The following is a 14831-nucleotide window of genomic DNA, read 5'->3' as shown; positions in this document are numbered from 1 at the left end:
TTCAAAGTTCCACGAATCTCTGGGGCAGGGGCAAAATGCTACCAGTCTGTTTGCTAAAACATAACAAGAATCACCTTTGCTCCAATTCCCAACAAGTTCCTCATCTCCATCTGAGACCACCGCAGCCCACATTTTCCTATCTTCTTCTGAGCCCTCCAAACTGTTCCAGCCTCTGCCTGTTACCCAGTTCCAAAGTTGATTCGTCATTTTTGGGTGTCTTTTCTGCAGCGCTCCACTCTACTGGTACTGTTTTTACCATATTAGTTTGTTTTCACACTGCTGATCAAGACATACCCGAGACTGGGCAATTTATAAAAGAAAGAGGTTTCATGAACTTACAGTTCCACATGGCTGGGGAGGCCTCACAATCATGGTGGAAGATGAGGAGCAAGTCACGTCTTACATGGATGGCAGCAGGCTAAGAGAGAGCTTGTTAGGGGAAACTGACTTATTCACTACCACAAGAACAGAATGGGAAAGACCTGCCCCCATGATTCAATTACCTCCCACCAGGCCCTCCCACAACACGTGGGAATTCAAGATGAGACTTGGGTAGGAAGACAGCCAAACCATATCATCCAGGTTTCTGTGTGAGGCAGTTTGCTAAATAATGAGGCCACTAACCCGGAAGAGAACAAGGAAAAAGCACTTTAAAAGTAATATTAAGTTGAAGAACTTCCTTGGCCATTACCCACCCTGAGATCAAGAATTAACTGTGCAAAGTTAAGAATTCATCAAGTACTTAATTAACAACTGTTTTGCATCTTTAGGATAACAAAGCTGCTGACTGATTGGTAGGCACTTTCACAGAGACTGAGATTAATGTCTCATTTTTTTAACCCCAAAACTCCTTATTTTTGTTTATGAAGCAGAAAAATTTTAATTATTGGTAATTAAACCCCAGAAAGGGAAATATGGAAAGTTTTAGCATAAAGTATCCACAGCAGCTACGGAAAGAGAAATTAGAACAACAGAAACTATTTGTTACCATAAAGAGTTACATAAAGTTTTATTTCTTTTATTTTACTTAGCATTTTACACCACAATATAAAGGCTTTCTTATGCATAGTTATTTTATCTTTATTAATTCTAAGTTTTATCTATATTCTTTTATAAATTTACTACCATTTACTCCATTTATTTTTTACAAAGCTGTTCTTTCCTAACAAAGCTGTGGCTTTGCTTTTACTTAAGAAATTATTCTGAGGGAACTATTCTAGCTTTCTCCGACATGCCTTTATACCCTGCCTCCCCAGTTGATCTCTTCCAACCTTCTATTCCTTTATAGTCTCTTTCTAGGAATACTCAAGGAAAAGAAGCTAGAGACACCAGAAACAAGTGCTTCAGAAGCAGCAAAGCAGTGTTTCCAAATTTTCCTTGTAATCTACAGGTCTTTGCTATTGAGACGGAGATGAAGGATGCAGATTTGGGAAGGGGGATCCTTTTGCTGCCTTTTTAAAGTTTTTATTGATAGATAAGAAGTAAGATTACTTTTCCCCACTTATTCCAGATTTCCCTTAATTGCTTCTTAGAGGTGTAGCTATAACATTTTTCAGATCACAGAACCCAAGTTAGATCTAAAAACCTTAGCAGGACTTGAATATTGAACTGTGTCTGCTGGCAGAGCTCTGTCATCGTGGCCATCAGGAGCCCTGTGCTTCCTGGGTTACTTATTCCTGTTTTATAGTGCACAGCAGACCTATTAAGTTTTTATTATTATTATACTTTAATGTGCACAACGTGCAGGTTTGTTACATATGTATACATGTGCCATGTTGGTGTGCTGCACCCATTAACTCATCATTTACGTTAGGTATATCTCCTAATGCTATCTATCCCTCTCCCCTCCCCCCATCCCACAACAGGCCTCAGTGTGTGAAGTTCCCCTTCCTGTGTCCAAGTGTTCTTATTGTTCAATTCCCACCTATGAGTGAGAACATGCAGTGTTTGGTTTTTTGTCCCTGCGATAGTTTGCTGAGAATAATCGTTTCCAGCTTCATCCATGTCCCTACAAAAGACATGAACTCATCCTTTTTTATGGCTGCATAGTATTCCATGGTGTATATGTGACACATTTTCTTAATCCAGTCTATCATTGTTGGACATTTGGGTTGGTTCCAAGTCTTTCCTATTGTGAATAGTGCCGCCATAAACATACGTGTGCATGTGTCTTTATAGCAGCATGATTTATAATCCTTTGGGTATATACCCAGTAACGGGATGGCTGGGTCAAATGGTATTTCTAGTTCTAGATCCCTGAGGAATCGCCACACTGACTTCCACAATGGTTGAACTAGTTTACAGTCCCACCAACAGTGTAAAAGTGTTCCTATTTCTCCACATCCTCTCCAGCACCTGTTGTTTCTTGACCTTTTAATGATCGCCATCCTAACTGGTGTGAGATGGTATCTCATTGTGGTTTTGATTTGCATTTCTCTGATGGCCAGTGATCATGAGCATTTTTTCATGTGTCTTTTGGCTGCATAAATGTCTTCTTTTGAGAAGTCTCTATTCATATCCTTTGCCCACTTTTTGATGGGGTTGTTTGTTGTTTTCTTGTAAATTTGTTTGAGTTCTTTTTAGATTCTGGATATTGGCCCTTTGTCAGATGAGTAGATTGCAAAAATTTTCTCCCATTCTGTAGGTTGCCTGTTCACTCTGATGGTAGTTTCTTTTGCTGTGCATTAGCTCTTTAGTTTAATTAGATCCCATTTGTCCATTTTGGCTTTTGTTGCCGTTGCTTTTGGTGTTTTAGACATGAAGTCCTTGCCCATGCCTATGTCCTGAATGGTATTGCCTAGGTGTTCTTCTAGGGTTTTTATGGTTTTAGGTCTAACATTTAAGTCTTTAATCCATCTTGAATTAAGACCTGTTAAGTTTTTATCGAACAAGTGGGAAGATATTTGCAATTCAGAAATGTGTGCATTTTGCAGGAAGATTACTGTTAAAAGAAAAGCTTTAGACAAAATAAATTTAACAAAGTTGAGCTGGGTGCGATAACTCACCCATATACTCCCAGCAACTGAGGCGGGGGGATCACTTGAGGCCAGGAATTTGAGACTAGCCTGGGCAGCATAGTGAGGCCCCATCTCTAGAAAAATTAAAAAGTTAGCTGGGTGTGGTGACACATGCCTGTACTAAGAGCTATATGAGAGGCTGAGGCAGGAGGATTGCTTGAGCCCAAGAGTTTGAGCTTACAGTGAGCTATGATTATGCAAGTTTAACAGAGTTTATTTAAGCAAAGAATGATCCATGAATCAGGTACCTCTCAGAAACAGAAGAGGTTCAGAGAGGTCCAGCACAGCAGTGTGGACCATGAACTTTTATTGGCTGATAGAGAAGTACAACAAAATATATTTGGTTGATCAGAATAGAAGGACCATAATTAGAGGTTAGTTGTTGATCTCTGCTTGATAAAGTCTCTAGTTAGAATCTGTTAGTTGGCAATTTCTGATTGGTAAAGTCTCTAGTTTCATTTTATTATTTATGTTGGGCTTCATTTTGCTTACATGAGAACTCAAGGTGCTAGAGCTGCACCAGTCAAGTGGCATCCCAATTAAAATCTTATCACCACTGAATCTAAGAGTTAATCTACCATTTTAGCAAAATGACTAACTCAATTTCTTCAAATTATTTGACCATTTATTTGATCAGGAATTTCTGCAGGTTCATTTTGCTTTGATAACTAATAAGGCCCTTTTTTCTTTCATAGCCTGAAGTCCTAATGATGCAATTCAGGTCTGGTAAATAGCCTACCGCCTACCCTGTTTAAATGATGGGTAAAGCATTAATATGAAATACAATTTTATAGGTATTTTCTTTCTTTTGAAAAAATTTTTATTGAGACAAAATTCACATAACATTTAAATTCACTATTTTAACAACTTAAAGTATACAATTCAATGATTCTTAGTATATTTACAGCATTGTGAAACCATCACCATTATCTTATTTCAGAATATTTCCATCACCCCAAAAAGAAACACAGTCCCTTTCAGTTTCCCCTTACCCTTAGAGCCTTTTATGCCTGGCTTCTTTTACTTAGCATAACATTTTCTAGGTTTATCCATGTTGAAGCATGTATCAGTACTCCATTTTTATGGCTGAATATATTTCATTTTATGAATATACCACATTTTGTTTATCCACTCATCAGTTGATGAACACTTATGTTGTTTCTATTACACATAATAGATTTTTATTATCATATATGAGTTTTCATATGAGCATATATCCTCAATTCTATTTGGAATATACCCAGGAATAGAACTCTGGGTCATGTGTAAGTCGATGTTTAACTTTTGAGGAACTGCCAAGCTTTTCCATAGCAGCTACATTTTACATTGCCACCAGTAATACATAGGGTTTCAAGTTCTCTATATCCTCCCAACACTTGTTATTTTTCATTTCATTATTTATTATATCATTCTAATGAGCATGAAGTGGTATTTCATTGTGGCATTGATATGCATTTCCCTAATGACTAACAATGTTTAACATCTTTTCATGTGTGTATTGATCATTTGTATTGGTCATTTCTTTAGAGAAAGGTCTATTTATGTTGTAGGGGAGGAAAAATTCATTTTTCCTACTACCCTCCTAGACTCTTTGGGGCTGTGAACATTGGACTGATCAAAGACAAATTAAAAAGAATAAAACAAACAGAAGTTATTAGCACGTGCATCATGCTTACACATGGGAGCACTCAGGATGAGTAACTCAGAGGCTTGATTAGAACATGGCCTTAGATGGCATCTTAGCAAAGGAACAATATATTTTTAGAGAAGTCACAAGACAAAGGAAAAGGACTTTGACTCTCTAAGGTGGCAAATATATGGGAAACTAATGGCAGTTCTAGGCTAATTAGTCAAGTTTGTTTTGCATTTTATTCTGATGCCCTCTCAGGCTGATTAGGGTCTCAAGTTGTCTCTGGTGATGAACTTTTGTCCCTGATAGAGAGGGGAGGAGAAATATCTCTGTAAATTTATGTTCCAAATAGTGAAAATGATGTACTGAAGCCTGAAAAGGCTTCTTTTCAGTTGCTTTCAGCTCAAAGTAATTATTATGCCAAAGTGTCATATTTTGGGGTGGCATATTCTGCTACCCTATAACATCCTTAGCCCATTTTATAATTGGGTTGTTTGTCTTTTTATTATGGAGTTGAAAGAGATCTTTAAATATTCGGGATACTAGATGCTTATCAGATAAATGATTTGCCAATATTTTTATCTCATTCTGTGAGTTAGCTCTTCATTTTCTTGATAGTGTCCTTTGATGCACAAAAGTTCTTAATTTTGATAAACTCCAATTTATCTATTTTTTTCTTTTATTACTTGTGTTTTTGGTGTCATATTTTAAAAAACTATTGCCTTAATCATAGGTCTTGAAATTTTTTACCTGTTTCTTCCCAGGAGTTTTATAGTTTTACCTCTTACATTAAATTTTGGACCTATTTTGAGCTCACTTTTTATATGATAGGAGTCCAAATTTATCGTTTTGCTTGTGGAAGTTCAGTTGTCTCAGAATCATTTGTTTAAAGGACTATTCTGGCTGGGTACAACAGCTCATGCCTCTAATCCCAGTACTTTGGAAAGCTAAGATGTATGGATTACTTGAGCTCAGGAGTCTGAGACTAGCCTGGGCAACATAATGAGACCCTATCTCTACAAAAAATAAAATAAAATTAGCTGGGTGCAGTGGCATGTACCTGTGGTTCCACCTACTCAGGAGGCTGAAATAAGAGGATTGCTTAATCCAGGGAAGTAGAGAATCACTTGAGCCAGGGAACTAGAGGCCGCAGTGAGCCATGATCATGCCACTGCACTCCAGCCTCGGTGACAGAGCAAGATCCTGTATAAAAAAAAAAAAAAGAAAGAAAGAAAAGAGAAAGGAAGGAAGAGCCTATTCTTTCTTGATTAATTGGTTTTGATAACCTTGTCAAAAATTAATTGACCATCTGACATATTGGGCTGGATAATTTAAGAAAGAGAAAAAATAATTAACCATAGAGGTATGAGTTTATTTCCAGACTCTTTATTTGCTTGTGTTGATCTATATGTCTGTCCTTATGCTAGTACCACACTGTTTTGATTAATGTACCTTTGTATTAAGTTTTGAAACCAGGAAGTGTGATTCCCCCAAATTTGTTCTTTTTCAAAACTGTTTTGGCTATCCTGGTTCTCTTGCATTTTTATATAAATTTTAAGTTCAGATTATCCATTTCTCCAAAAAAAATTGGTTGAAATTTTGATAGGGATTTCATTGAATCTGTGTAGCAATTTGCAGATTATTGCCATCTTAATATTAAGTCTTCCAACCCATGAACAAAGGGTGTCTTTCCATTTATTTAGTTCTTCTTTAATTTCTTTCAACAGTGTTCTATAGTTGCAGTGTTCAAGTCTCATACTTCTGTTAAATTTATTTTTTGATATTTTATTGTTGATGCTATTATAAATGGAACTGTTTTCATAATTAAATTTTTCGATTGTTCATTGCTAGTTCCACAGGAACACTGCACAGAGTTTTGTATATTGGTCTTGTATCCTGCAACTTTGAAGAACATGTTTATTAGCTTTGACAGTTTTGTTGTATATGGATTCTTTAGGGATTTCTATATATAAGAAAGATTGTGTCATCGATGAATAGAGATAGTTTCATTCTTTCTTTCCCACCTGGATGCCATTTCTTGCTTTTTCCTGCTAACTGCCCTGACTTAGAACTTTCATAACCTCCTTGTCTTGCTCTTAGGTAGAAAGTTTTCAGTTTTTTTTTTTCAGTCACTAAGTATAATGTTAGCTGTGGGCTTTTGTAGATACCCTTTATTGGGTTGAGGAATTTCCCTGCTATTTCTAGTTTGTTGAGTATTTTTTGTCATGTAAAGCTGTTGGACTTTGTCAAATGCTTTTCTGCATCTATTGAGATGATCATTGTTGTGATTTTCCCTTATTCATTTTTGAGATCTGTCTTAGGAAAGTGGCTGCAAACTCTAACCCTGCCCTGACAGGCCTCAAAAGCGGGTTGCTGTTTACAATGTGCTTTTCATGGGATACTTCTTTATTGTGGTGGGAAGCCTCATGTCTAAGATGTCTCTCTCACAGGAAGCTTGTTAATACTGGCAAATGCCCCTGTGGCTCTTGTCTAACCTGTGTTGTTTATTTCTACCAAGATAGCCACTCTCTAAGAGAACTTGACCTGCAAAGAAGTTAGGTGTCAGTCAAGTGAGACACAGAGGAGGCATACAATAAAACACATGAAATTACGGAATCTATAAGTAATGAAAGTTACAGATCCCAGGGAGAAGAGGGCAGCATGCCAAAGGGAAGTGGGGAGCCATCCAGGACACATGTGTTCAACCAGTGGGTAGGAGCAAAAGAGAGTGAGAGTGAGGGATCTGTGGGCCAAGGCCTTTATTGGGGTCCAGGATATCACCTAAGCAGGTTTCCCACAGGAATTTAATTGGTAGGTTTACAGCAAGCAGGCACAAGTTCCATGGAATGATGCCGTGACTGAGAGTTGGTTGTTGTGGCATATATGCACAGTTAGCTCTGCAGAGTGTGGGGGACAGTAGGGTAAATCAAGTAGGTTGTATCTAGCTATCCCATAGGGAAGGTGATGGTATGAAGCAGATATCTAGATGACCACCTTAAGGAACTGGGAGGAGGCAGAGAACTAGAAATTGTGTCAAAAGTGACTAAGCCCTGCTTCTGATATGAGAAAATTAAAGGTGTATCCAAAATAGATGCTGAGATAACATAAATTATAAGAGTTAACTATAATCATGTAATTTTTTTCTTTTATTCTATTAATATGGTGTATTACATTGGTTAATTTTCATATATTAAGCCAACCTTGCATTGCTGGGTAAAACCTGGTCATGGCGTATCATCTTTTAATATGCTGCTGGATCCAGTATGCTAGTATTTTGTTGAGAATTTTTTCATCAACATTCATAAGGAATATCGTGCTGTAGTTTTCTTTTGTTTGTGATATCTTTGTCTGCCTTTGGTGTCAGGGTAATACCAGCATCAAAGAATGATTAGAAAGTGTTACCTTTTCTTTGTTTTAAAAAGCTTGAGAAGAATTGATATTAATTCTTTATACATTTGGTAGAATTCACCAATGAAGATATCTAGTTCTGGGTTTTTCTTTGATGGAAGTTTTTTGTTGTTGTTATTGATGTTTTTTTAGAGACAGGGTTTCACTTTGTCACACAGGCTGAAGTACAGTGGTGCTGTTACAACTCACTGCATTCTCAAGCTCTGAACTGAGGCTGTCCTCCCGCCTCAGCCTCCCGAGTAGCTAAGACTACAGGCACACACCACCAAAAATTAGGCCTAGCTAACTTTTAAAAATTTTTTTGTGGAGATGGGTTCTTGCTATGTTGCCCATACCTCTATGTTGCTGGTCCTAAACTCCTGGCCTCAAGTGATTTTCCTGCCTCAGCCTCCTAATATGCTGGGATTACAGGCATGAGCCACCACATCCACCTAAAAACCTTGCTTAATATAAATTAGAGCCATATAGAAAGATTAGAACAATCCTCAAATGTCTAACCCAATACCGTTAGAGGATATAATGATAGGAAAAGACAAGCTTAGGGAAGTTTGACTCATTTCCAGGGAGGATGGGTCTAAAAATATAGAGAGGAAGCCCAATGTTATGAGCAAAGTGCAAGCCAGCAAGTCCAAATGATGCTATAACAGAGAACATCAAGTCAGTAATCTTGTTTATATCATTGGTGTGGTGCTAGAACCATTTTCCTTTTTAAATTTAAAACTGAAATTTGAGATTTTCTTTACATATCCACTCATACATATTTGGCATGCATTCACTTTAAAATCCTGTCATTTTAAAACCAAAGTATGTTCGGCTTGGTACAGTGGCTCATGCCTGTAATCCCAGCATTTTGGGAGGCCAAGGCAGGAGGATTGCTTGAGGCCAGGAGCTTGAGACCAGCCTAGGCAGCATAGCATGACCCATCTCTACAAAAAAATTTTAAAAAATTGGTCAGCCATGGCAGCATGTGCCCGTGGTCCCAGCTATTCAGTAGGCTGAAGTGGGAGAATTGCTTGAGCCCAGGAGTTCGAGGCTGCAGTGAGCTATGATCATGCCATCGTACTCCAGCTTGGGCAACCAGTGAGACCCCATCTTTAAAATAAATAAATAAAAACTAAATTATATTGTTCTTTTTGTTTGTTTATTGTTGTGCGCATGTTTGTTTGGTGTGTTTTTGTGTTATTTGTATGTGTATATCTGTCTGTCTATCTGTGTAGCAAGGAGCTGTACCTCCAACCAGTTCAGTTCCTCCTGTTGCCGGGGCTCCATCGGTTGGACAACCTGGAGCAGGATTTGGAATGGTGAGTGATGACCTGTGCTAGAAATTGTAATCAACATTTCTAAATAATTTGCCAAATCCCAAATTACTAAGTATTCCTGCAGAATATAATTTTTCCCAAAACACAGTAAGTAAAACTTAAAAAGTTGTCATCTGCTTTAAACCTTAGGTAGTCTACACATGAAGTGATAAAATGAGTTATAAAATACTTATGTTCTACCATCAAATTAATTTCTATAGTATATTGTTATATCATTTTTGCTATAAAATTTACAAAATATAGTATTAGCCCAATCATCAAAATCAACCCTTAATTATTATACTAGGACTTTTTACTCACCAATTTTACCAGCCAATTTTAGGACCATCTTTCATAAAGCAACAAATTTTTCTCTCTCCAAGAATTATGCTTGCAGAAGATGAATAAACAACAACAAAGCTTGGTTGGGATGGGCATACCGTGTGGCCAACCAGGCTTATGCTACCCACCCACCTTAGCAACTCTCTCCCTCACAGTATAGCCTCACATTATCCCTAATTAAAATTGCAAATTATACTTCCTCATAGTCCTGGATTCCTCAAATATTGTCAGAAGTACATAAAAGCAATAAATGTCAGGATAGTGCCCAGTAGGTTCCACTCATGCTCTGAACCACTCTCCATTCTTCCTCCTCAGCCTCCTGCTGGGACAGGCATGCCCATGATGCCTCAGCAGCCGGTCATGTTTGCACAGCCCATGATGAGGCCGCCCTTTGGAGCTGCCGCTGTACCTGGCACGCAGGTCAGTTTCTTCAATGTCCACAAATCAGTGACATTAACTAATAAGTGTAAAACATTGGTGTAGCAAACTGTTTAAAAAGTGTTTTTACCTAATGTAATCCTCATACCTGTTGCTTCAGAAGTAAAGGGAGCATGGAAGACAGATCTGCAAAAGTGTGAGATTTAGGGGGAAAAATGATGGAAATAACTCACTGTCTAAAGATCCCTCCCTTCTCTTCCTACTTAATTCAGATTGGTTCCTGAGAACATCCAGATATTCAGGGCATCCAAGGCATGTGTCCCAGAGAAATGGGTGCTTCTGGTCTGTAGTTTTAGTATGTGTTCCCAGCGTTAGCCAGAAAGTTTGGCAGCACAGTCCTCCAGACTGCCATGTCCACCCAAGACTCATGACACTAACTGCAATAAGTTTGTCAAACTGCAAAGTCTGTGAGAATAGTCCCTTTTAGAATCTCCTCACTCCAGACGCAAGACACACATTTGTGAGTCCCCAGGGCCACCCCCACTTCGAACTAGCTGGCTACAAATTCGAGGTTTTTCCATGGCCACCCTCAGGTTAGATAGTTTCCTAGAATGATTCACAGAACTCAGGAAAGTACTAAACTTATAAGAGTTTTATTGTAGTAAAAGGATACAAATTAGATTCAGTTATAGGAAGAGATGCATAAACATCATCTGGGAAAGTTCTAAACATGAAGCTTCTTTGTCCTCAGAGGTGGGTTCTCCTGTGGGCATCATCATGTGACAGTACACATGCAGTATCGCAAGCTCACCTGAGCTTCAGCATCCAGCATTTATTGATGCTTCGTTATGTAGGATTGGTTGGTTGAATTGTTACCCATTTTGTGGAACTCAGTCTTCAACCCCTGTTCCTCCCTGAAGATCAGGCTGGTTTCATGTGGCCCAAAGACCCAGCCCTAAAATCACTCTGCCTCCACTCTGAGTCACCTTGTTAGCATAAACTGTCAGGTGTTGTTCCCAGAGCCCACCTTGAATAACAAAGACATGCCTATCATTCGAGAAATTAGAAGGATTTAGAGGTTCCCTTTCTGGGCAAAGGAAAAAACCTCAGTTTAGGTAAAGCTAAATTCCTTACTACACACTGTGCTACTTCCCCTTCAAAAATGCCAAAATATATTACACTTTGTTGAACCGTTTTGCTGCTAGTGGTGCTAGTCTTAGTGATGAATCATGCTTTCCTGATTCCTCTTTTAAATTGTCTGGCCAAGGTGATGTTACATGTAGAACCAAAGAAGTTTTCATCATGAGAAATTGACTTGGATGGGGTCAGGACACCAAATTACTACTTTGGTAGCAGCATGCTTTACAAACTAGACCAAATAGCTCAAATATATTTTAATGATATGAGTAAATGTTTTCAGTCCTGTAATATTTTTAACTTATCAAATCAGTATTTATACTGTCTTATCCATGGAATACCTGCTGTGAACTTTCTGAGTATACTTTAATCCCTTTTGCTTCCTTGATGCATCTCTAAATCCATTGACCTGTTCCCAAAATTTCCTTCCAGCTTCTTCACTTTGCCCCTCAAAAGCAACAGGGACCATGAGAAAGAATGGTGGATGTTGAAAGACAGAAATTTAGAATGTGAGAAGCCCTAGCCTTCATGGCTATTACTGGCCATAACTGGCTTCAGGAGAAATTTTCTAGTCTACCTGAAGACTGGTGAACCCTGTGTAGTGTTGTTTTTGGGGACAGTCAGGAAGGTTTTGGGTATAATGGTTGGGGTTAAGTATAACTTAGATATACTTAAATTCTAAGGGATCTCATCTATCATAAATGTTTCCTTGATGTTTGAATAGATCCATGACTATCATCTTTTTGAAAAAAAGAAATATTTCTGTTATTATGCACTTGGAACAATGTTACTGAGATTTCTTTTAACCTTATTGTGTTTGATACACTGAAAGCTTCAGAAATAAATGAATGTAATTTTATTACTTAAGGCAGTTGTTTTTATTGTGTAATACCAATGTTAGCAACAATTTGTTTACTTAATTAGAAGAATGAAAATGAAAAATAGATAGTATGATGGAAATACATTGTTTTAATCAGTAATTGAATTCACAATAAGCCAGGTAGTGATACACCATATTTATGTAATTTTTAGATTATATTTCCTATATCAGAGAAGAAGCATAATTATACTAGATAATAAAATAAATGTGAGTTTGTAGCTCCAGAAAACAAAGTAGTTTTTTTGTTACTGATGTCTGGACTATCCCAGCATTCTTTCATTGGCTGGTATCATGATATTGTCATCTCACCTAATTATCAATTATGGACCAATCTTTGAACTGATTTAAGGAACTTCAAGCCTTACTTTATATATATATATATATTTCTATGAAACAGATCCCAGGTTTTTTGTTGTTATTTTTTTGTTTGCTTATTTGTTTATTTAAGATAGATTCTTACTCTGTTGTCCAGGCTGAAGTGCAGTGGTGCAATCATAGCTCACTGCAGCCTTGAACTCCTAGGCAACAGGGATCCTCTCACCTCAGCCTCTCGAGTAGCTGGGACCACAGATGCAAGCCACTGTGCCCAGCTAATTTTTTTTTTTTTTTTTTTGTAGAGATGAGGCCTCACCTTGTTGCCCAGGGTGGTCTCGAACTCCTGGCCTCAAGTGATCCTCCTGCCTTGGCCTCCCAAAGTGCTGGGATTTTACAGATGTGAGCTCTCACACCCAGCCCATATCCCAGTTTTAAACATGGAAATTTGACAGATAGATAATATAATTAGTCAGTAGTTTCTGGACATAGGACCAAATCCCAAAATCCATACTTCTGTAACTCTGTTCACTGAACTAATAAAAATATACATCACTACCCCACAGTCCCAGCATGTTATTACAAGAATAGGAGATTAATTAGACTCAAAGCCTAGATGTCAACTATTACTCTATAAACTACATGAGATTTTTCAAGACCTTGTATCCTGAAAAAGTCAGTTTCCAGAAGTTATATCTGTGACACAATGAAAAAATAATTTAGATTCTGGTTAAACAGAAACAAGGCAAGTTAATTATTTGTTACTTTTGCTACAAGTCCAATATGATTCTTTCCTATAGTATTTAATAATTAATTTTGGCCTTCTCTGAGAGCTGAATAGATTGCATTAGAATTTAGTGGCATTCACTACCAGGAAACTATTTGGTCATGTGAAACAAACAGTGCCCTCAAACTTGACTGATTTTCACTTAAAATAATGTATATGAAATTCTAGTATATTTAGCTAATAAGTGTAAGTAATTTCTTAAATAGCTTTCTGCAAACCGTTTCCTATTTTTCCTTCAAATTCACTCTCACTATAGGAAAAGCCATTTAAATAGATTTATTAGTTTAGAGGTACTAATGACTCAAAGTAAAAATGCTTTTGTATAGAGAAAATGGTTGTTTGTTTGTTTGTTTTACTGTTTGTTCATAATATCTTTATGTTACTAGTGTTTCACATCTTCCCTAAGTCATATCCGTATTGTTCTGCTGGAGTCCCCAAATTTTACTTTGGCTAAATCCAATGTCAGAGAAGTTCAAGAAAGCCAAATATCAGTTGAAGTATATTTTACCAGTCCAGGATTAAACACAACTCTGTGACTATGTAGAACAAGTAGATTTTATAAGCCTTTAACCATCTAATCTTCTGCATGTTTGTTTTCTTTGATATGTGTTCTGCCTAATGCTTCTCTCTCTCTCTCTCTCTCTCTCTCTCCCCCTCTCCCCCCACCTCCCTCTCTCCCTCCCTCCCTCCCTCCCCCTCTTCCCCCCTCTCTCATTCTCTCTCTGCTTTCTATTCCTGCTCTTTGGGGCTGGCTTTTTCCCATTAGCTTTCTCCAAGCCCTACACCTGCCACTCAGAGTCCCAAGAAACCTCCAGCAAAGGACCCATTAGCGGATCTTAACATCAAGGATTTCTTGTAAACAATTTAAGGTATCTAATATTGAGCTTTTCCTGTAGGCTTGTAATAATGAGCTATACAATGCTTAGCTATTTCAGAGGTATTCATTATTTCTGCGTTTTGAATAGCTGTGTATAATAGTAATAATTTGAGTGTTTATACTTTTAAATTTGATATTAAAACTATCTTTAAGAGTTTTTTAAATCTTAATCTATATAACTAGGAGGGAAAGTAACCTCCAAATTGTCCTTATCCTGGAAAGCACAACGATTAGCTTTAATAAAGCAAAAAGGTGCCCAAGCTACTTGGTAAATTAGAAAATTACCACTTTATTACATGATGACTTGAATTTATAGAAAGCTAACATTTATACTATTGCATTTAGAAATCATCTAAGAATATGTTTGACTGCATAATTGTATTTTTATTTTGTTTATCCTTCTTTTGCCTCATAAAGCTTAGATTATTACCCTTTACATTTCTGCATTCAAGCAGAGTTTTAAATTTCTAATGTTCTAGTTTTAAATTTCACAAATTTCATATAATTTATGAAATGACTCATGCTGAAGTTATGGAAGGAAAGGAATGAAGGAAAAATGTTTACCATTGACCCCAGCACCTAACAGAGTGGGTAGCTTCTCAACAAATCCTTGCTGAATGAACGAACATAATTTACACGGTATTTTTCACATCCACTTCTCAGTAGGAGAACAGTCATGTGAGATAAACTAGCCAGATATTTTTTGTCTCCATTTCACAGCTAAAAGAACTGATCTTTGGGCATTAAGGAATTTGCCCAGGGTCC

The 14831-nt window shown here is 37.4% G+C and overlaps 1 protein-coding gene across 10 annotated transcripts in view; it reads left to right on the top strand.

Moving 5' to 3' along the window:
• Positions 1-14831, top strand: part of SNAP91 (synaptosome associated protein 91) — a 162787-nt gene that overhangs the window by 145463 nt on the left and 2493 nt on the right. For 8 of the 10 annotated variants that reach the window (XM_054557032.2, NM_001135486.1, XM_054557035.2 and 5 more), the window contains 3 exon segments: positions 9273-9356; positions 10011-10115; positions 13956-14058. In XM_054557032.2, the coding sequence (XP_054413007.2) occupies positions 9273-9356; positions 10011-10115; positions 13956-14048 (282 nt within the window). In that variant the 3' untranslated portion in view covers positions 14049-14058. 10 annotated transcript variants of the gene reach the window in all.

The sequence above is a fragment of the Pongo abelii genome, chromosome 5 (genome assembly GCF_028885655.2).
Source record: "Pongo abelii isolate AG06213 chromosome 5, NHGRI_mPonAbe1-v2.0_pri, whole genome shotgun sequence".
Lineage (NCBI taxonomy): Eukaryota > Metazoa > Chordata > Mammalia > Primates > Hominidae > Pongo > Pongo abelii.
This window is presented reverse-complemented; position numbering and strand designations above follow the sequence as displayed.